The sequence below is a fragment of the Citrus sinensis genome, chromosome 9, assembly GCF_022201045.2.
Source record: "Citrus sinensis cultivar Valencia sweet orange chromosome 9, DVS_A1.0, whole genome shotgun sequence".
Taxonomy (NCBI): domain Eukaryota; kingdom Viridiplantae; phylum Streptophyta; class Magnoliopsida; order Sapindales; family Rutaceae; genus Citrus; species Citrus sinensis.
This window is the reverse complement of record NC_068564.1, coordinates 26,068,261-26,091,415: the sequence shown is the minus strand read 5'-3', so window position 1 is coordinate 26,091,415 and position 23,155 is coordinate 26,068,261. Positions and strand designations below refer to the sequence as shown.

Below are 23,155 nucleotides of genomic sequence, written 5' to 3'. Positions count from 1 at the left end.
TTTCATTCTTGAGAGACGCTCTCACTCACCATTAACACTCACACTCCAAAAAATAAGTTTTCTTCAACCTTAAACCCTAATTTACAGAGGGCTAGCCAGCTCTCTTTGCCATAAAAGCTTGAGTTTGCTAACTTGAGCGTCGGAGTGTGAACGTCGGGGTACCCCGGCTTCACCTCTAACCTCTATTTCACTGTTTTGCAGGTGTGAAGCTCATTTTGAAGGACATCTCTCTTGGTTCTGACCTTTCACCATTGTTACCACTCCATCTCCCCTTCTCACCTCCCCCGAATTTCAGATACACCGCACACAACAAACTACTGAGGTACCCCGTCTCCCCCAAAAATACAAATTCATTGCTCTAGATAGGTTTGGTTTTTCCTACCCCAAAATCTATCGAAAACACTAAGTTATTTGTTGCATGATTGTGTGATTGAAGTGTTAGTGTTGTTGTCATTACTTGAGGACAAGTAATGGTTTAAGTTTGCGGGTGTGATAACTCTGTGAAATGAAAGTTATCATGACACTTTTAGACTTAAATCAATAATACTTAGAGAGTAAATGATGTGTTTTCATTGCAGTTTTGTTATATTTTGCATAAACATTCATCCTAGTTTATTCTTAATTAATTTTGTTTGATTTAAAATAATTTGTGCTTAGATTGTATGCATAATTGTAGGTGTCCGGAAGTTCAAATTTCAAGGAAGGAATGCTAATGCAATAGGCTTGAAAAAATAAGGAAAGAACATGGCTACAAAAGAATTGAAACAAATCTAGAACAGTGCAGTTGTTGTAGCTGTTGCTGTAGCAACATTGTTGTAGCAATCCTGGAACAACGACAGAGAAAATTTCGTGTAGAATACTTGCAGAATTGCGATCTGCAGTTTCCTAATCTGACTTATGCGCGATCTAGGCTCCTGTTTACCCTAATTTTCAACTATAAAAGGAGCACACATCATAAGGAATACGGGGAGTCGTCACCCAAGGAGAAAAACATAAAAGAAACAAAAGAAAAACAAGATTCAAGAGAGAGATTAAGGGCTGCATAAGAGAAAAAATTGCAGAGATCAATTGGGAGCTCAATCATTCTTATCCTTCTCTTGTTTTTGTGTTTTCTATTTATTCATGGGGATGTGTTTCATGGCAGAAACTTTGTTCTTTATTTTTCTTTTGCAAACCATGAACTAAATTTATTTGTAGTTGAGTGATAAACAATCTTGATGGTTTATTGACTGAAAATATGAGTTGCTGTGTGTTTGCTGTAGCATTTTATTTTGATAGCATTTATTTTTATTCATTATTTCGGATGATCACTAATTTAATGATACTAGCTAAGGAAGAGCCACAAAAGGGTCTATCTTAGTGAAACATAACAAAGTAATGCTTGATCTTAAATTGGGTTTTCAGGATTGAGTTTTACTTGAGTTTTACTTTATTCACTCAACTACTCTATATTCCTATTGGTTTTATCCTTGAGCTTGACGTGATAATTTACTTTGTTGCATTTTATTTATTGCGTTTTTATTTTAATTAGTATATTAATTTCATTAATTGTTTTATCTTAATTTAAAACAAAATCTGCACTGTTAAGATTGCTGTAGCAAGTCTGATAACATCAATCCCTGTGGAGACGATTTTGAATACTCATCACTTTATTATTTGTTGTGTATACTTGTACATTGACACTAATAGCATTTGAATTCATACCAACATGTATATGTCTAGTTTTTGTATATTTAAGTTCATAATTTTTGGTTTTATATAAAAACCATTAGAAATTATAGAGTTGGGCTACCCTAATCCTTGGAATTGTTTTCCAAAATTGCGAGGGCTGATATTGAAGTCAGTTTGGGTTACATTTTCATTAGTAAATACCATATAAATTTTAGTTATGATTCCTTATTGTTTCCTCTAACTTGAATCACTATTTTTGAATATGTGCAACTAAAGTTATGAATTTTTGAATTAGCAATCTTTTGTTTCTTGTTACCATTGGATAGTTTTGACATTTTTATGAAAAATCAGTTTTCGAAGATATTTATGAACTCTAATTAATCTTGTTAACTTTTATATTGAATGCCAACATGTTCATAGTAGCCTTTTATGATATTTATGATTTTTTCGACACATATATAGCTTGTTAGGAATCAGCTCCTCTAAGATGGTCGAGTATAGTTTAGTGAATTGATATGCACTTATTGACAATTATTGCGGAGTAACCTACCCTAATTAAACTACTGACCGAGGTCATCGGGGTTACAGGTGACTTACTGAACTACCAACCGAGTCATTGGGGTTTCAGGTGACTTAATGAACTACTGGCTAAGTCATCGGGACTACATGTGACACTATGTTGCATGAGCAATTGAACAAATAAAAAAGTTGTATTGGTAAATGAGTATTTATTGACAACGATTATTCACATTATGACTTAAGTAATTATGGGTTCTACCGTACATATGTATTAGATTATCAAATAATTACTGGTTTCTAATTTATGGTACTTTAAAATGATTTTCATGTACTTTATTGTTATTCGTAATCTTATACAAAAGTTTGCTTACCGAGATAACGGCTCATCTCTTGTATCCAACATTTTACGGATTGGTTTTAGAGATGAGGCTTTTTGGTCTAGAGAAGAGGATTTGTTAGTTGAAAAACTTTGACTTTTTAGATGAATAAATTGTTGCCAGTTTGGTTATTGTTTAGAGCTGAATTTTTTGGTTTGGAGGATTATTGTTCTATTTATTATTTAGAGAATACATTTCGACTATAACTAGTATTAATTTTCTTTTGGGAATAACAATAAGAGTAATGTTATGAGGTTTCATTTTAAATTTCTCTTGAGATCCTTGGTGAATTTGGAGTGTTATAGAAAATCACTTTTATACTTGATATAATTAAATATATATATCCTCATATATATTATAAAAATCCAAAATTCTCCTTATTAATTAGGAAATAAAATCAACAACATTAAAGAGATTATTATATTACAATTATATTAAGATAACAAAATGAAAAATAAAAGTAGTATTATAAAATGTTTATTTTAGTTATCAATTACTATTATTATATATACACACAAAAAATTATATACAAGTTTACAAATTGTGTAGATAAATTTTATTTTATATTATGTCTAATTTAGTCATTTATATTCTTGCAACAGTTTGACAGTAAGATTTACTAAACACATACTACTACTTTTAAAACTCACAGTATTTTAGAAATAAATTTTACTAAATTTTTAACTTGTTCTCTTTATCGCTAATTATTTTTATAGCATAGCTAGTAACAATTATTTTAAAAATTACAGCATTACCAAACTAGCCTTCAATCTATCACATAAAATTATAAATAAACCAGAATTTCAAAAGATTATAAATACTTATTGATTTTAATCTTCTTTCTTCAAAACTATATCAAAACTCAAGAACTCTTTTTATCGAAAATAGAAACACCCTAAAATTTTTCTCCTCTGCTTTCTAAAAAGGTATGTGTTTACATTTTTGTAGACTAATGTAAGAAAAGCTTTTATAAAACCAAACTTTTGAATACTAAACTTTTCAATAAGATATTTATTTCTTTTTTTTAAAGAAAATGAATTAATAGGAAATAATATATAAGAGGGTAAAAGATTTGAAATTCAAAATTTAAAACACTTGTAAATATTGTTAACCTAAAATACCATATTTATAAAATAAGTGTAATAAAATAAAAATTAAAAGAAACAAAATACGGGTGTTACAATGACCGTCAATTCATGAGCTAACTTTTCAATATGAGTAAGGTTTATGAGAATTTACACCGACTTTCTTCTCAATAAATTGGTTGGCAGTCTTCCACGATTTCACCTTCAAAGCGCCTCCGGTGGCGTGCCCTCTGCTTGAGCCTTGAGCAATGCATTGAACGAACAGAACATTTGGTCCATTCACACTTGACGATGAGCCACAAAATCATGCCTATCACACGATTAACAGAGGGTAGAGGAAATATATTGAAATCCAAAGAATTCATATTTCATAGGCCATTTCTTTATGTAGAAATAATAAATATTAGGAATTGAAATGAGTGGAAATTTGAAGCAAGCAGAAATCGTTGACCTTGATTGCAATATGAACATACTAACCAAATTAACCCCATAAGATGTCGATTTCAATGAATAATTAACTTTGGAAAAAATTCATGTAAAGTATGCAACGTTTGCTAGCTACAATAGCTGTAAATATGTGTATACGTAACAACTACTAAGTACTTATAAAAATTCTTCTTATACAATAGTATAATTTCTGTTCCAACTTCTTGTTACAAACTTCTCACTGTCTTGAATCACATGGTTTCACCATTCATTGTTCTAAATTCTACCCAAATGCATGCGTAAATAGATGATGAATCTCTCCATTGTGCTGAAGGCAGAACAACCAACTTTGTAGCTCAGAAAAGAATAGTAATTACTTAAAAATCTCACATGAAAGAGTACTTCAAAATGCTTGATGAACAAATATAAGTAATGCAAATTCTTACCAACATAAATTTCCCTACAATAACAGAACTTTTAGAAAGATAGGAACAAAAAAAAGGATCCCCCAATGGCGTGCACTCTCAACGATCTTGGATAAGAACGAATGTCAGAACCGTGATGAAGATAATGAGGACAATGTTGACAGCAGATTTATGTGCGGCATCGCGTTTGGGAAAGTCTTTGGGAAGTGCACATTCCTCACCATTGAAGTAGACCTTTGCAGGGAAACCATCACCTCTCTGAACATCAATGTTAGGGGTCTTTTTCTTAAGGAATGAAATCACGGATTGCTGCTTTCCAGGCACTTGAGGCTCACCAGGCCGAGTGCCATTTGTCAATCCCACCAAATAATTCAAACCCTCTAATCCTTGAAAGAAAAGGGTCTTGTTTTCCTTATTAGGCAGCCTTGTTCCATTGAATGAGTACACATTTTCATACCCATCAAAAGCTTTGTCCATTTTGACGGCAAGGAACCAATCTTCAAAAGGTAAAGTATCCCAATTGAAGAGTGTAACCCTAGCTGTCCATCCATCCTTGTAATCAGTACTTACATGCCAATTAATACTAACCCCACAATTATCGGGACATGGCAATGGCTTAGGAATAGGCAAATGTTTGAGTCCAGCCCAAGCAACTACTTTATTTGTCCTGTTACTGAATGGCACAAGAAGAGCCTCTGAAGGCAGCAACATCGCTTTAGCCTTGGGGTTACATTTTTCAGGATCCGGACATCCGCAAGCACATGTTGGGCAAGGAATGATGGATTCATTGTAATAAGCAGAGAACGAAACGCAGCAACTGGATTGCTTAATCTCTGACTTGGTAATGTTGCAGACAACTTGCCAACTCGCGACAGCTGTGGTCGTAGATTGAAGTCCAGAGGGATCAGGAAATTCAGTTGGTTCTACTCTAATAGGAGGGCCACACCTGTAGTTTGGATTGAGATCACCTCTGATTTGCCATTTCATGGGTGGAACCAGAGCCGTTCTGTTATCATGAGGGGGTAATTTGAAAACAGTCAACTGAAACACTGATGTAGCCTTGCTTTCGTCCATGAGTTTTGGTAAAAGACTGCCATTTCTGCAACAATAAGGCAGCTTGCCAAGTTTTGTATCATTGAAGTAGGTTGCTGGCAGATCAGAAATGATTGGCTTTTTCTCACAATTGACGACTTGAGAGAAATCAAATTCTTTGTAGTATTTACCAGCAGGGCCATAAAGGCATCCGGAAATATCCTTCTTGTGAGTGAAGGCTCCTCTCATTTGGCTAATGAACTCATTATTCTGCCATTCCCACGTTAAATTCCAGTGATCAAGGCGCCCCAAGGGATGCTCATTTTCCATTGTTACTTGTGCGAGATAGTTGTTACCGTAGGCTTGCATCACATCATAACTTAGCAACAGATCGCCGTTCTGCCGCGGTGCGAACTTTGTGCCTTTCACTGGCGGAGCCTTGAATTTGGGATCCTTTTTACAACATGTGTACATGTAGCTTCCTGTATGTAATGTCAAACAGTGGTTAGTTTGCATTGTATATTCAGGAAAATGATCTAGTGAGAAACTTTGTCTATATTATATGGTGAGCATCTAGACATAATGGCTTAATTATGCAACTGTTTGCTAAATACTAAAGCTATAGATCCTAATAATGTACCGCTGCCCATTAGATCATTATTCTATATGCAGTTATATACATATTTTTGTGGTGCGCATATATGATCTGAGAAATAATTCATTAATATAGGAGAGAAATGTATCTAGGTACCATCATTCTTTGCCGCAGGACACAGATAGCCGTCATTGACGAGCTTGAGGGATTTGGGCATCGGAATCGTGGGCGGTTTAACGCCGAACTGAGTGCCTTTAATCTCAATCTGCGCAGAAATCTGAGGATAATCTCCGGCAGTTTCAATGGCGGTCTTCAAGTCTGCCTGTGGATTCCCTACAAACGTCGTTCCATTACCAACAGCAGCCGGAAAATCACCTCCATCGATAATGGTAGCCCCACTAGCGGACACCAAAATCTCTCTGTGACGAAATCCTACAAACAATTTCCAAGCTTTCAACTCGTCAGAGCCAGCATTCACGACTGTGGCCATCGCCTTAAACGCCCAAGCTTGGGCGCTTGCATTCTTGAGATGAGGATATAACAATTCACGTCCCATAAAGTTATACGTCAAGAAGATCCCATTGCATAAGTCTTGGCCCGGAGGAGGCGCCGGAGGAGCCGGAGGTGATTCGGCATCAGGGTAATCTTGTCCATAACAAATCTGAGTCCTTAAGCAAACAAGAATCAATACGACATGTATCAGTATACAAGGTATTTTCAATGCTTTCATGATTAATATTTCTTTTTCTTTTTTTTTTGGGTTAAGGTTGCTAGCTAGATTGGAGGACAAGAAAGAAAACTGAAAATGAAAAGGGCTTTTTGTTTATATTAATTGGGAGAGTGAAATTTTTGCAGGCGCCGCGCGAGAACGCGGCGAGGCAGAGAAGGGGAGTCTGAGGGAAACCCATGTAAGAGTGAGAGGAGAAGGTTATAAGAGGAAGCAGAAATTCGGAGACTGGGTCAAGCTGTGTTCTCTTCCTCTAGTTTTTGCTGTTTCTTCGGAGGACAGAAAGCGCGCGTTTGTTTCATTTTTTCTGTTAAAGACACTATTACGTTTGCATCCTCTTCTATTTTTGCCCAACTTCCTCTTCTAATTTAAGGCATTTTTAACCATCATTTTTTTTCATACCTGATTCTCTAAGAAAAAAAAAACTCCATCACCTTTAGTTTTTAACTTCTTTTTTATGTCCATTATCTTTTTTTTTCTTTCTTTCTTAAATTGTTCTCGTATATAATACAATCTTAACCAATTACAATTTGTAGGGAACTAAAGCAAGTTGTGAAACTATGGTTTTTTTTTTTTTTTTTTTTGCACTTCTAGCTATACTCCAACTGATGTGATGATGTCTACATATATGCTGGTTTTCAGGGCTACTGGGTTATTTTAATTTTTTTTAATTTAAAGAATTAATTTATTTTTGTTATGCCAAAGAAAGAATCAACTATACAATAATGTAATAAGGTGTTTGTATAAACTGTACTGTTAGGAGCGTTATAAATTTTAAGAATTGAATGTATGTGTTTGATAAAATTTACTAATTATTACAAACATAAAATCTTCAAATATTTTACAGCTAAAATCGATTGTTTCTTCATTGAACTTTCATTTGTATATTAATTAGAATATAATTAAATAGCTAAATTATAAACGACATGTCATACAAATCTTTCTTTAAATTTAAAAAAAAAATGTACAAACTATCATCTCTTTAATGAATTTAAAAACGACATGCCATATTTATTATGCTCTAGAATAACATAATAGGATTTGTCATCCATCAACTAACGATATAAAAGACACATTTACTATTTTAAATTACCTTTACGCCATGTCATTAATGTGATGAAATTATAAATGACAAGTCATACATCAATGGCTAAAGATTTTTTTCTCCCCTTTTTGGTCTTCCAACTTAACAAAAAAATTTTGGACCACCATCAAAAAAACCTTAATGTCTACATTTTTAAATTATAACCACTGTAATTATTAGCACAAAGGTCACGGCATTTTCAGCACCTTCATCATCAAACGGTAGAGCGTTAATAACTAATGAGAAATTCTTACAACTTAAACAGTGTGTGCTCCAATGGTAGGAGCTTTGTTTTTTACATTTTAAGTTTATTCCGTTGCATAAGCTGTCGTGGAAAATAACTGCCCTTGGTTCAATCATCAACTGCCCTGAAAAGACTTGGAAATTTTGAAGTTTTATTGTTCCAACAGTTTTTAGCTGAAGCAACCATTACTGTTATCAGTTAAAATTGCGGAAACTCACAATTTGAACAAAATAATAATAATAGTGATGATGGTAAAAATATCAACAGTACTAGAAGAACTATATACTTGTACTCATGTAAAGACAGAATTGGATCGAGTGTATTGATAGCTAATTTTAAAACACTGATCAGGAGTACAGTTAAATATATTCCAATAGATATTTATAATTAAACTAATATCAAGAGGACAAAAAAACAAAAGGAAAAAGAGAGAAATATACAATTTAACTTCCTATCATCTTTTTGTAAAAGTTTTTTAAATAGATGTTCAACACACTTCCTAGGTCAGAAGGGGTCCATGCCCCTACCAGTCTCCAGTGCCACAATGTTCAGTGCCCATGTTTTTCAGTAGCCTATCATGAGAATCTACACGTGAATTTATGGAATTTTTCCATTCTTTCCCATACTCATTTTGTGTTCAAACCCTGTACGTATGTGACATGTATTGAGGGCATACTTGAAGTCAAGCAACAGAAATCTCCTCCACACCGCTGAGATCCTCAACAAACTGTGCTTTTGTTTCCAAATCAATGAACTGGTTGGACTTACTAGCTAAGTGCGATATGCTAACTCTTCCCTGGCGCTTAATGTAGTCGGCTACAGCTTTCATCTCTTCCTGTGAGATGTATATGTATTTTCCTCTATCATCCATGACACCAGAAAGTCGCCCTATTCAAAGAGCAAATTCACAGTTAAATTCCTTAGCAAGCATTTTACAGAACATAGCTCCATATCATAAACCACAAATAGAATGAAAGAACCATTCAAGTTTATCTATGACGAGGTAAAAACATAATCAAAATTACCAAGGATCAGAGACAAAACCTAAACTAAGGTCAACCAGAAGGAAATACAATGACATTCCATTAATCAGGAAGGGCTGCTAATGGTTTCAAGGATAAGAAACTCTAAAGCAAAAAATATATATCGACATAAGACAACTTAGAAAAATTGAAAGTTGAGAGCTTAAATACAAAAGTTGCAGCAATGAGCCATCATTTAGATTTTTTTTTTTTTTGTGGTTTGAGAAGAGCCATCATTTAGTTAAAACAACATATTCATTAAAATAAATAAATAAATAAAATACAAGAAATGGAAGAACACATACCCATATTTTCAAGAGAGGTAATCCGATTGATACACTCCTGCATGGACCAAAAGTTATAACACAACATTAGGAAGCAATATATTGTACAAAACTATGAAACTATGACATGATTAACCACAGTGCATAAACACTATTTGACTGAGAGATGTGTTCATAGAACAGATACTACAAAAACATCAGCTTCTTAATCTCATTGATCAAAATAACAAATAAAGATCTATATGCACATTGGTAGTCATGATTTAAGAATACTCCTTCACTGCAACCAGCTGGGGAGATAAGAGGGAAATATTTTGTTTACGCAGAAAAAATATAACAAACAAAATAAAACAGCTCTACCAGCAAGCATTTACCTGGGTCCGCAACTTAAATTCTGCAGCAAGATCTTCTAAAGGAATACATTTGTGTTTCTGCAAGATCATATTAGGAATAAAAACAATTAGCACCAAAACCTGTACCCAGAAGCAAGAAGCTTCAGTGCCAAGCAACTGTGACTTACATATGCTTGCAAGATTACTCCTAAAGCATTACCAAGTACTTCCTAAAATACTGTTCATCTCAAACGTTCCAATTTACCACAAAGCAAATAAATTGACAATTAAATCTTATTGGAATAGCAATTGCAATTTCTCCCACTCACTAAGTACAGTCAAAACACTATTTTTCAAAGGTAAATCTCCCCGATGATAAGTAGAGAGCTGGGTAGTACCTTTATATACTCCACGAAGTCAGCCAGCAAGTCCCGATCTCCATCTTGCACTTCATTTTCTGTAGTTCCTTCAGCATCAATTGAAAATTCCCCTTTCCACTTCTCAAACTCAAACGCAGCTGCTTCCTCCTCCCTTGCTTTCTGAGCTTTAGCTTCTTCTTCCTTTTAAGTCATGGCAAGGATTTTTAGCCAGAAAATTACTACAAAAACACAACAGACATACAAAATAAAGCACCACCAAAAGAAAAGTGATCAACTCACCAGTGCACTCTCCCGTGCTTCACGCTCCTCATCCTTCCTCCTCCGCATTTCTGCATAACGGTCTTGTTTTGACTGCCTAGACTCACGAGCAGCTTCATCCGCCTTCAAATCAAACATATCAAAAAGCAATGGAAAAGAAAGAAGAAACAGAAACGATGTGCATAGACAGACCAAAATAAGCGGTAAAGAGTTTGCTCTAGTATCTTTCCTAGTTGAAGATTCGTAACCTTCTAATACTCTATGGATATCGAAGATATATGTTTTGAGAATGACTCTGTTACTAAAAATGCCCATTTAAATGAAACCTTCACTATTACATCTAAAGGAAGAAGAAAAGTTTTCTTCAAAAGTTCTAAATAATTTTGTTTAGAATTTCATTTAACTTTAAATGACATTCATTGAAAGGTGGCCTTACTCAAGACAGAAAAGGGGGAAAAAAAGCATGAAAAATAAGAAGAGATAGAAAATGTACCTGCCGTGCTGCTTCCTGCTCTTGCCGTCTTTTCTCCTTCTTCTTTGATGCTTTAGCCTCATAATGTCCACCCGCAACACCTTCATCATCACTTCCTTCAATAGTTTCTGTGTTCAGATGTGTACAACAATTAGTACATTCAATATAACCAGTTTTCAAGATTTTTCAGATTACTCAAATGTAATACATTATTATTCCATCATGACAAGGCTTATGATAGCATATGTTCACTATTCACTCAAAATTTACAAAGCTAAAAATCCAAAAACATCTCAAATACAGGATCTCAGAACAATTCCAAAACAAACCAAAAGGCAAAAATATCATCCACTATACTTGCTTCCAAAAGCTTTCCAAATTACCCTAACAGTTATTAGAAACGCTTCTTTGCATTTTAATGTAACCCATATTTGGCAGAAACCAATCCAAAAATATATATATACCACAATAGCTTGAAAACACAATAGCTTGAAAACACATGAGCAAGAGAGTGAAAAAAAATAATAATAATAATAATCGTATATGCAAAACAGAACACCAATAACCTTCTACTTCTGCAGCTCCAGCTGATGATGTGCTAGCTCCAGCAGCTGGTCTTCGACGCATCCGACGAGCACCAGTTGCACGTACCAAATTCTCCCTCTGATGTACCTGTGGAGCCTGTAATCGATACTACACATTAAGAAACATAAACCAACTCCATCGGACAATGCTCTTAGAACTCAGAACATATTCTTGCAAACCAAAACCACAAACAGCAGTAACCAAAACCATGAACAGCAGTTCATTAGCTTCAACTTAAAAAATACAATAAAAAATTAAAATCTGCTTCAAAATTAAGCATCAGGACAACAGTTACAATCATAACCAGAAAGACACACTTGACTGTCCTCAACAATGCTTTGAAAAAGCTGTTACTAGAAACAGTCTTTGAAGCTCAATCTAACAATTCTAGTTTACATGCTCGAATTCGAGTTAAAATCTTCAAAAAGTTAATCAATTATGTCTTAATCGTAAAATTAAAAAGAAATACAATCTTACAAACCTCCTGTGGCTGTTCTCGAGAATCCGAGCGACGTTTCCACAAATAAATTGGAATCAAAGCGAAAATTAGCAGCATAGACAGAACCAGAGCAAAAATTTCCTCCATCTTTCGATTTATTTAGCTGCCACTAATCACATTACAGTAACCAAAAGTCAAATTATTCAAGTACTCCTCGAATCATTATCCAATAAGAACGTTAAATTTTGAAAATTAGAATAATACAAAATCTAGACTTATAAGGAACGATTTTGGAGAAAAAGCAAAGGGTTAGGGTTTGGGTTAAGAGGAAGCAAACCTGGACAGAACGGCGACGTTTTGCTGATTCTTCAAGGCGCGTGTACGCGTGCAGGAGGTGGTTGTGGTTTTCGTTCCCGGCGTCTTACGGTGAAGGAAAAAGAACGGAGTCCCACTTCTGTCCCCTCTGGCTTTTATTTTGACCTTTTTTTTTTTAATTTGGGTAAATATATTTCCTTTTATAATTGTTAAAAAAGCGAATTGCAATTCAATAAATAACTATATACACACAGGCATAGAGGGTGAATGAACATATCAAAGTCGGTAATAAGTTATATATTAAAATACATTATATTAAAATTTATATTTTTTCCGTGTTTGCTTTTAACTTCAAATATTTTGTGCTACTTTTCGTGCTCATTAGCTATTTCTATACAAACATCATTATACCTGAAACTGACAACCTCAATAAATAAAAAGGAGATAATTTTTTTCTAATAATTTACAATAATAATCCCCTTAGGATTCTTTTACTATTTTAATATAGTTGTTGGTAAATAAAAAAATAAAGATTTTAAAATATAATAAGATAAAATATATTATATTAAATTTTTTATTTTTAATTTACTTTTATTTTAATAAAATAATAAATATTTATTAAAACTTTACTTAACGAACTTAAATAACTTTTACGTACTAATTCCTGCACTAAATGATTACTTTCTTAGGCTAGTAGCCTAATAGGCACATTTATTTACTTGGTTTTGGATTGTAGGATTTTTCCTACACATTATGAGATTTTTTCTTTTAAGAAAAAAAAAATTAGAAGCACATATCAGGATACATTGAGATAGGTCCTAATATGTAATTAAGGATACGATAACCAACGGTTATTAGGCACCAAGGTCACGAGTTATCTTATTTCTCTCTATATTAAAGATTAATCTGACACACACACCACCTATTACAGCAATAGAGCCCACATCCTCTTATTGATATGTTGGAACGTTGCATATTCCAACTCTCAAATTAGAGTTTTAACACGACAAAATAGTTTTCAAAACATTACGGGATTTCAGTAATCTACATTTATTTCCCTTGTGACAAGAAATTCTACCCAGTTTTAGGAGCCTGATTCGGTATCTCAGGCATTATGCTGGGAAATTGAACGAGCTATTGATCTCGGCTTTTCAACAGCCTAACATGGACTGAAACTGGGGTTCTTATATGTACACCATTCAATCACTTAATTTTCACCATAAAAGGTCCTTACGTAATTTCTCAATTACAGCTTATTACTCCGATCATCACAAGATCATATCGAAGTTAATACTTGCCCTAGCAACAAAAACAGAGTAAGCTCAGATCTTCATCATTGATCTTAATCACATCAGCACTTTCCCATTGGCTGATGCCTCAAGTTATAAACATACAAAGCAAAGAAAAGGGAACAGCCCAAGGGCAGTCTTACACATAACACAGATAACAAGGACTAGATACGCAACTGCAAATTCACCTCCGAAAAACTCACAACGGTTTCTTACAAGAGGAGAAAGAAATTAAAATTAAAGGTTCCATGATGGACCGGAAACAAACACTTTATTCACAAAACCTCACAACATTATCTCATTATTCGCATCAACCATCCATCACAACCACCTAAATACAACTACTTTTTTGCCAGAGTTTATTTGCATGCACACAGCTGATGAGTGATGATGCCTGTTATTACCAAATTAAGCATCAGCAGTCTCAGCAGAATCAGCTGCAGCTAAGATCAGCTCAGGGTGAACGCCTCCCACATATGTACCGTCTAATGCATTCGGCTGGCCCAGTGACTTCAACGCCAAATGCGCAGCCTTCTGCCCCGATATCATCATTGCTCCAAATGTTGGCCCCTGCATTCAGATTCTTACGTTTGTTACTTATTTGTACACATTATCAAACATTATATCAAGAAACCGTTTTAAGATTGAAGAGCAGCAACTTTCTTAATCTAAGGCTGCTAAGAAACAGAGTCGTAAGCATATGTACCATTCGAGGAGCACCATCAATCTCGGCAACTTCCATGCCGGTAACTATCATACCAGGCACAACCTCCCTGGTCAGCCTCACAATAGCATCTTCTGCAGAGTTCATGTCCAGTGCCTTCATTCCAGGCACTTCCTCAATCATTCCGATACTCTTCAACCTCTTTACTCCAGTGGCCCCAAAAGGCCCATCATGGCCACAAGAGCTCACAACCACCTTCGCTTCCATTACATTGGGATCCATGCAAGACTGTGTATCGTGATTCATTGACACCAACGCCCAGTTGGTCACCACACCACCAACTCTGCCGCCTTTGACTATCAAGTCCTCGGCTGCCACTGCATTAAAGAGCTTGACGTTGGGGCGGGCCAGGAGCTTGCTCATTATAGTGGAGGTGAACAGCGCTGCATGCTTGATCACAACATAGTTGTCTTGCTCATCGTAGTCGATGCCAAGCTCGTCAAGGAAGATGTGGGCTGGTTTGCGCACAACCTGTTCAAATTACAGGCAATTCAATTAACTCCAATTTAGACCTAGATTGTTTTGTACGAAATCTCGGATACTCTGTTGTGTGGCAGCAATTCTAATGAAGTGATAAAATCAAATCATAAAGGTTTGATTTGTATGAGACATAAATAGAATATTAAGAGTCCAAATATGATACTAATGCGTTACAGGTGACCCAAATTACAAAACTCCTCATTTAACCAAGATATTGTCCCATTTCACTCATCTCAATATTAAAGTGAAGAAATAACTCGATTCCAAATCGGAATTTCCAATAATTAGATAAATAAAAATAAACTTAATTATTTCCTTAATAATGACAAGAGGGACCATCAGACCCACCACCCTCCAGCAAGTCTCTTTTTGACACGAACTGATGTCCTTAACAGAGCTTTTTGGAGATATCTTTAACAGAGCTTTTAGCATATAATTAATTATTATCATAAGCCATATACAGAACTATAAAGCTTACTTAAATAAAATTTTTGGTAGTAGAATTTTTCTAAGTTTTTATTAAAAAAATTTAATTATTTGATTGTTAATAAAAATAATTTTTATTAAAAATTATAACTTTATTTTAATAAATAAATTTTTTACAATCATGTTACGAAAAGAAATAAAATAAAATTATGGAATAAATAAAAAAATTTAAATATATAACATTTTTTAAAAATATTTTAACCTCCAGAACAAAAACTCAAAATTTAAATTTTTACTAATAAAAAGAAAAAATTTAATTAATCTTAAAAATATTATTTAAAAAATAAACAAACAACAACTAAAAAATTTTAAAAAATTATGATATTAAATAAATATTTATGATTATTTGACAAAACATACCAAATAAAAAAATTAACGTTTATTGTTAACAACAAGCATTATGATTGATAACAAAGAAAAATTGCAATTTATTATACCATGGCAGAGAAGAGCTGTCCACCGAGCCACGCGCCACCGCCGGGGCTAACAGACTGTTCGATAATAGCAATCTGAATGTTGGGGTTTTTGCTGAGCTCATAAGCACAAGAGAGGCCAGCAGAGCCAGCACCAACCACTACCACATCAGTGTCAGCATAAGTGATCATGTCCGTCATGTACCTACAGACACATAAGTGCTTTTAAATTTAAGTGTTTCTACAAAATCACTTTTGAACAAAACCTAGCCCTAGTGATTAGTGTGTGTGCGCTTGCTTGCGTGCTTGTATATACCTGCGTGTCATTTCACGAGAAACAATGGATTCTTTGATGGGGTCAAACTTGAAAGTGTTCAAGTCATAAGGAGGAGAAGCAGAAGCAGAAATGGACAAGTTGTTGGGACGAGAAGATTTGATGGGTTGAAGACGTAGAAGAGAAGGTGACATGGGAGCCCCATGAAAGGATGAGTCAAAGAGCTTATTGGTGGTGGACGAAACTGAAGGAGCGAAAGCTGTAGAAGCCATGGCTGCCATGGTTTTTTTTTTTTACCCCTCCTTCCCCTGCTGCTTAGAAGTTTGATAATGAGAAGTAATTTGATTTGCAGCAGTGATGATGACTGGTGAGTCACGGTGGGTGGTAGTGGGATTTTATTATTATATAGAGAGGAGAAAAGCGGCGGTGAAGGAAAATATCTGGGGACACGTGGAAAGAGGATAGGGTTTGAAGGGTCTAGAAACTCGGTAGAGAGGACAAAAATTTTGCACGTTCGAACTGCAAAGCTTTTGGTTAATTGAGGCAGCACTCCCTGTTGTTTAGTAAAATATCAAAATTAGCAATGAGGTTTCAGATTTTCAAACTTGTGTTAGAAAAATGATATTTTAGATAAAAGGACGGAGTATATTTGGTTAAAAAAATTAAAATAAAATACTGATAAAAATAATAGTAAATTAGACTTAATTTACTTATTTAATTACAAACACAATAAATTAGATTCAATCTAACGTTATTTCATTAAAGTAATAAAACAAACCATCATTAATATATTATGAATAATTTTTTTGATTTATTTTTTTTTTGATACACTGATATATAATATATTACAATTAGAGTTCTACTGATATTTACAATAAGAAGTCAGTCGGGACTCTCCTGAATAATCCTATTGTGGCACAGTCTGAATATCAACCCTTCACTTAAAGCTGAAAGGAGGTATGCCCTCATTATTAATACCGGAGAAAAATAAATTCTACCCTAATGTAGGGAGACTATTCAACCCCTATTATAAATTGTTACTTATATGATATTGAGAAGTATTGGTTGATATTTTCATTAACAATCAAACAGTAATTTATACAAATTATTTTATAAAAGTTCACAACACTAAAGATTGGTTGAAGTAAAAATAATACATATTCTCCATTCTTAATCTAAAGATATGAACGGAACTAAATGGCTTGATCATATGAAGCATACTCCGGCAAAATAGTTCCTTTAATAGAAAACTAAATCAATCCTTAATTGAAACATATGATCTTTAACCCTTTTTAGATAATTTGATGCCCTGTCGGAGTGTTTCGTTTAGGCCAAGATTTTGCTTGCCGTTGATGATTCAGTTGATTTGGTGGATTTCCCTGCAGTTTATCATATAGATTTGAATCCAAAATCGGAACAAAGCGCACGAACCGGGTCACAATAAGGAAGACTTGGTTGGATATGAACGAAAACTACTAATCTTTCTTGTAATTTCACAAAAGAAACGGATTCACGTGTCAATTACCCACAGCTTTCTCTGGTTTTCGTGCAAGTGGCGTGCCGGTTCCGGTAAAGCGTAAACTGGACTCCACCGTCCAATTGCGGAGTCCTGCAATTGTCACTCGCTGTCATCTTGTCGTTGTGTTAATATTTGGCTACTTAGGCTTTTGTGATGATTTTGAGTTTTGTGATCTTGGACTGAAGCTTTTGTCGTGTAGTGATTCCGTGAGATATCTTTTGACGGGACAGGTGAATTTATTGTTGGGTAGGCAAATTATCAGCAAACATTAAGAAAAATAAGTAAATTACATATTTTAGGTACATTTTTCATTAATTAAGAAGAAATGGAAAAAAAAAAAACACATATTTCTTTGATTGATTTTGGAAAACATTACTATTTAAACTCAAATAACAGAAATTTTTTGATACATCAGGTACCAGATCCATATAAAAGTCTCAATAATATCATATAATATATGCACTAATTAATTTTAAAAATTACGAGAGCAAGCTAGCAACCACGTTCAATAAATATATGTACGGGCAAATCAGTATTTATTGAGTAATTCTTATTATTTTTCACTAATAAATATATGTACGGTACATCAATATTTTTTGGATAACTCATTTTATTTTTCAGTAATAAAAAACATTCAACGTCAACAAAATTAAGGCTAATTTGTATCCCCTTATAGAACCCCCAAATAGTAAATTTTCTTCTAAAATTATTAATCGAAGTACACATCTCTCTAATTATTAATTAAAAAAAAAGGAAAAAAGAACTATTCCAAGATCAACATGCTAAGTGTTATAAAAAAGGAATCCCACATGTCCTATGTATATATCAACTTGAGCATAAGTAATTGTGTTTGATTTGTCTATGGATGAATGATTAAGAAATGTGGGCGAAATTGGTGAGCGACGGTGGTGATGAAAATGGGGCTCAACCAATGTCCTAAAATGTTTAGTGTTTGCAAGCTAGATTTCAATAGAAATTACGTATGACATAATATTTCTAATGGAAAAAAGATAAGAGAAAACTTGCGATGGTTCTTTTTCACAGCTAATGTCCTGATAACTTCCTTAATATTATTATAAGACATCATAATCATCACCACTACATGAAATCCTTTGTTGAATAAGAAATTTTTTATTTTTTATTTTTTTGATGCATACAACTGGCGACCCAAACAATCGACATCATGTATTTATTATGAAAAGAACTGAGAAATCTGTGCCCTTTGAATGAATTCAAAGCCCTAACAGATAGAATATGAAAAGCTTTTGATGACCCACTTTCAAGAAATTGCATCTCCCATCACAACATTGTAATTGACCCAGCGCGCCCTCATAAACTACTGCAAGTGAACCAGTCGCATCAGAAAAATTAATAAAAACATTTTCCGTTCCAGAAGCCTCTCTGCCTCGTCTCTCAACGACTCTTTTCTTTCGTTCCATTTAAAAGTGTAACCAAACATTTAGATGTACGGTGAATTTACTCCATAAATAAATATCTGCGATGGTTATTTTACTTTCAATTACTCTTAACAAATGACCACTTGCGAGGGAAAAAAAAAATTTGAAGTCTAGGATCAGCTGCCACAGCGAAACCATCTCAAACTTGTACCACAGCCTGAGCAGTTACTCACAGAACATCCATAGTTTTCTATTAAGCACATCCCAACTCTCAGCAAATTATTCCTTCTAGTACCCATTAAAATTAGATGATAACTTTGGATAATAATTTGTACTTACAACATACGAGCAAACTATACTGCATCACATAACCATAATCATCCCACATTACATAAAACCGAGAACTAGGAAACATCAGTGGCACAAAAACAGATAAAACAATACTAAACCAACACAGGAGATGATATAACAGCACCAGCACATACAAATTTTTTTTTTTTTTTTAATAGTATCAATAGCATGTTCTGCACTGCACTGACGAACGCGGGTCACCAAATGTGCAGAAACGGAAGTTGCTGTTTACTTAAAAGCCATGCATTTTGATATGTTCCTTCTTCACAATCCCAGCCTGTTGCCCCAATAAATAAATAAAAAAAAATCAGGAACTTGATTTCGTACCATAACCTTTAGGAATTGGCTCTTGCCTATTGCCTTGAGAGAATATAAATAATGGTAGACTGAGAAAAGAATATTACCTGAACAAGGAACGTAGATACATTCTTCCGCTGGTCACCTTGGAGTTGAATGACCTATATACAAACAGAAGGATAAGAAATCAAATAAAAATAAATAAAATAAAACAAATAATGATAATAATTAATCGCTTAAGCTAGAGATCAAAAGTGCACCTGTCCTAGTTCAGGATCCTGGACCACTGTTCCATTGCAGCAAAATTCCTTTTTGAGGTCCTTGAGGATTTTGTTGTAACTAAATTCTTTCTTCAACCCCTGGACAGTTGTCAGGCTTTTCCTACCATTCCGTTGCTGAACACGGATATGCACATACTCTTTTGAACCAGCACCTGAGTCCTCAGCCTTTGCATCAGCAAACGGGTCTACCACCCACAAAGGAACAGAAAGTTAGATTTTATGAACAAAGGAATGAGGAATTTATAGGTAAAATCATCATCAACAAGGAGAACAACTAAAAAGGGTAAAGTGTTATTGGTCATTTCAACGACCATAAGCTAAATAAGAACCAAATGCAACAAATATCCACTATGATATGAGAAGTCAACAACTGAATACCTCACCAACTATAAATTAGAAGCAAAGGCACCTATATTTTGATTTCCATCTTTGCATATAGGTATGCTTCGAACTGTAACGCAAATTGGCTAAAATTAAGGGTCCTTATAGTTTGATTTACAACCACAAGATTTTAAAGGCAGCATGTGATTTAAGTAAGAAATGAAAAATCATGGCCATTGCCATATATAAATTCCACAACTCAAGAACAGGCAAAAAGGCATTAGAACTAACACTTTTAACCACATAACCTTTCACCAATAAGTTCAAAACTGAACCTCAAATGGAAAGCCGCTTAAGAGCAGCAACTTGCTACCACTGCATACTAGAAGTCAGCTAGGAGAAGCATGCCTGTCATTGGCCAATAGGCCTGAGCCAATAGCCTCTATATCTGGTATCACGCGAAAATACATAAAAGACATACATTGCCATACGTTTACAACCTATATCAACATATCTTTACGGCCTTTATGTTTTTCAAATTTTAATTAATTATTTTGCACATTCAATGACGCTTCATAAACCTGCCAAAATTCCATAAACCTTTCATATGGTGGATGAAGTTACTCAACTCAAAATGTTTTCACAAGTTACTTGGTGGGTCCTACTCCAATTCTATTATAATCTTGTCTGCCACCAAGTCCGATCCTACACCTCTGTTGTTTCACACCCACTAACTCAGAACTTGATTTTTAACAAACATTCGAGTTTGTGCTTGAAAAGACGCTTTCCCTCCCAATTCTCATGCAAAGAGCCAAGAATTGTGCAGACTAAAAATTAAATATGTCATAGATTTAAGCGGACTTACCAAAGGCAGCAGGAACCTGGATATCAAAATCAGACATGAACCTCAGCTGATGCAAGGGGCCCAACAACCGGAATGCTCAGACCTGGATCACAACAAAGACAAAATCAAATCAGAAACTGCTCGAATAAAAACGAATTCAATTGATTCAACACAAGAGCTAGAATCACAATTAATTCCATCCAATTGACAATTGCCTTCTACGCTAAACAACCAGATCCCAAACCTCTCAGTAAAATTTCGGCATCCCCAAATGGCAACACCAATAAAATTTCAAAAGGTAGATCAAGACTAGGCCCAAAAAAAAAAAAAAATCAACTACCCAAATAAAAAATAAAAGGAAAAAATGAGCTCAAATTACAAAACCCAGAAAGATTTGATTTTTGAATTAACCCAATAAAACAATCACCAATATCACATAAGGAAGAGATCTATTAGACTCATACAACACATAAGCAATAATTTCAAGTAATAATAATAACACAAAAACAAAAAAATAATTTAAAAAATAAAAATTCAACGAACAGAATGAAATCGTACAGAATTGGATATTGGGATTACCTGATCCGAAGATTAGGGTTTAATAATCGAGATAGTCCGATCTGATAAGATCAAAAAGAAACCCTAAATCGGATTCGTATAAGTCTGAAGCTCGTTCTTGGTGACAGAGAGTTAGGGAGAAATATCCAGAAAAAAGGAAGCAAATATGTAAATTACAAACAAAGTTCGTTTTTCAGGCTTAGGTTGGTTACTACGCTCGAGAAGGAGCGTTCCATATACGCGCATTTTTGGGAGTAAATTAGCGAAGAACAGAAAGATCACGTGGCGGTGAAACTTGAAGCGAGTGTGTTTTCGTAGTGAGGAGGGGGAGTGGGTGAGAATACTGAGATGAAGGGTAGAATTGTCAATGTAAGTTTTTTTTTTTTATTGGTACTTGGTACGTTTCCTCGTGAAAAACGTTGTGACTTTTCTTCTTCTGAGATCTTCTACGGGCTTTTTTAGCTTGAATTTCCTGAAACGTAACGCTCTCGGTTCTCACGTGTTCCAAATCCAGGTATCAAAATTGTGCACTGGCCCGATCAGGCCCAAGGTGGTGTTTTACTTCACAGCTTGTTTCCATTTTCATTTTCCGACACACAAATTGATTTCATGTATGTTTAACAAAAGTCATGAATGTGTTAAAAAAGTAAATTCATTTTTATTTTCTAACAAACTATTTTAGCCTCATAAAATAATATTTTATTAAAATATGGAATCAACATTTCTCTTAGTAAAAATATGACATTTTTATATTATGTTATCTATAGCAATAATTGGCCGGCCCAATTAGTGTGTACACACACATGCTTTTGCAACAAAATGAATGACCATTTACTTTTTTCACAGGGAATATGGTATTTTCATTTTGACGTTTTTATTTGCTTTTTCATAGGGAATATGGTATTTGGAATTACCCATCCCATATTCACAACAACATCATCTAACATGTCTAGTTTGTCTAAGGATGCCAATAGTTTCTTCCCTATAGTTTCTATTAATTTTTTCTACATTTAGTTTTAAGTTTTTGCAAAGCATATAATTATAAATTGTTTTCTTCCTGGAGATTTTAAATTAAAAAAGAATATATGTCTTGAATGATAAAGTCTCATTACGTCTTCTGACTAGACATCATTTTGTTTTTCATTTAATAAATTTTTCTCCTAATCCATATCATCAAGGAAAATAATAAATTTGTGTATAGAAATTAGGTAAAAGTATGTTACATAAATAAATCAAATCTAGATTCTTTTTTGCTCGGAAAAGAAATCTAAAAGAGTTAAATAGAAACAAATTAAATACATTGGAAATTTATACTTATGAATAAATTGTTATTACTCTCATGTTTCACTCTTGACAATATACAGTATTGGATCTATTTGAAGATTTTGATTCTGTTGCATAAAGAACAAAGCTGTATAAGAGTTCCCAAGCAATTTCCTGCAGTTACCAAAATTTTAAAATCCCAAGGCAGGCAGTTTAATTTTGCATGCATGCACAAACAAAAACCTCAATTGCCAGCAAATTGCATGAAACATCTACGTGTGACAATGAGTTGCAACCATCAAACACCTGCCCTGATTACCACTCCATCTAACACGTATCCGCCATGCATACACCTTCATTTTGCTATAAAGATCCCTTCACCACCA

At 34.3% G+C, this 23,155-nt stretch overlaps 4 protein-coding genes across 5 annotated transcripts; all 4 read right to left on the bottom strand.

Moving 5' to 3' along the window:
• Positions 1–4,267: 4,267 nt before the first annotated feature.
• LOC102625610 (COBRA-like protein 10) lies at positions 4,268–7,172 on the bottom strand. The gene is made up of 2 exons (XM_006475136.4): positions 6,287–7,172; positions 4,268–6,017 (listed from the first exon to the last, which is right to left on the bottom strand). Exons 1-2 carry the CDS (start codon positions 6,858–6,860, stop codon positions 4,603–4,605), a joined length of 1,989 nt encoding a protein of 662 aa, XP_006475199.1. The 5' UTR covers positions 6,861–7,172; the 3' UTR covers positions 4,268–4,602.
• A 1,283-nt stretch (positions 7,173–8,455) lies between these two features.
• On the bottom strand, positions 8,456–12,935 carry LOC102625903 (DDRGK domain-containing protein 1). Of its 2 annotated transcripts, none has more exons than XM_006475138.4 (9): positions 12,295–12,935; positions 12,000–12,126; positions 11,500–11,614; positions 10,955–11,061; positions 10,483–10,584; positions 10,222–10,383; positions 9,866–9,922; positions 9,513–9,549; positions 8,456–9,073 (listed from the first exon to the last, which is right to left on the bottom strand). In XM_006475138.4, exons 2-9 carry the CDS (start codon positions 12,102–12,104, stop codon positions 8,868–8,870), a joined length of 891 nt encoding a protein of 296 aa, XP_006475201.1. In that variant the 5' UTR covers positions 12,105–12,126; positions 12,295–12,935; the 3' UTR covers positions 8,456–8,867. The 2 variants fall into 2 exon arrangements, with proteins under 2 accessions (XP_006475201.1, XP_006475202.1); XM_006475139.4 differs by having other exon boundaries at positions 12,000–12,120; positions 12,295–12,462.
• Positions 12,936–13,573: 638 nt separating this feature from the next.
• Positions 13,574–16,297, bottom strand: LOC102626594 (thiamine thiazole synthase, chloroplastic-like; the record flags this gene model as incomplete). The annotated part of the gene is given in 4 exon segments (NM_001288854.1): positions 13,574–14,131; positions 14,268–14,756; positions 15,689–15,869; positions 15,981–16,297. Coding segments are annotated over 4 exon segments (1,071 nt in total). The 3' UTR covers positions 13,574–13,969.
• Positions 16,298–19,123: 2,826 nt separating this feature from the next.
• LOC102626880 (protein translation factor SUI1 homolog 2) lies at positions 19,124–21,707 on the bottom strand. The gene is made up of 5 exons (XM_006475142.1): positions 21,528–21,707; positions 20,970–21,051; positions 19,763–19,968; positions 19,610–19,663; positions 19,124–19,482 (listed from the first exon to the last, which is right to left on the bottom strand). Exons 2-5 carry the CDS (start codon positions 21,004–21,006, stop codon positions 19,438–19,440), a joined length of 342 nt encoding a protein of 113 aa, XP_006475205.1. The 5' UTR covers positions 21,007–21,051; positions 21,528–21,707; the 3' UTR covers positions 19,124–19,437.
• Between the last annotated feature and the right edge of the window lie 1,448 nt (positions 21,708–23,155).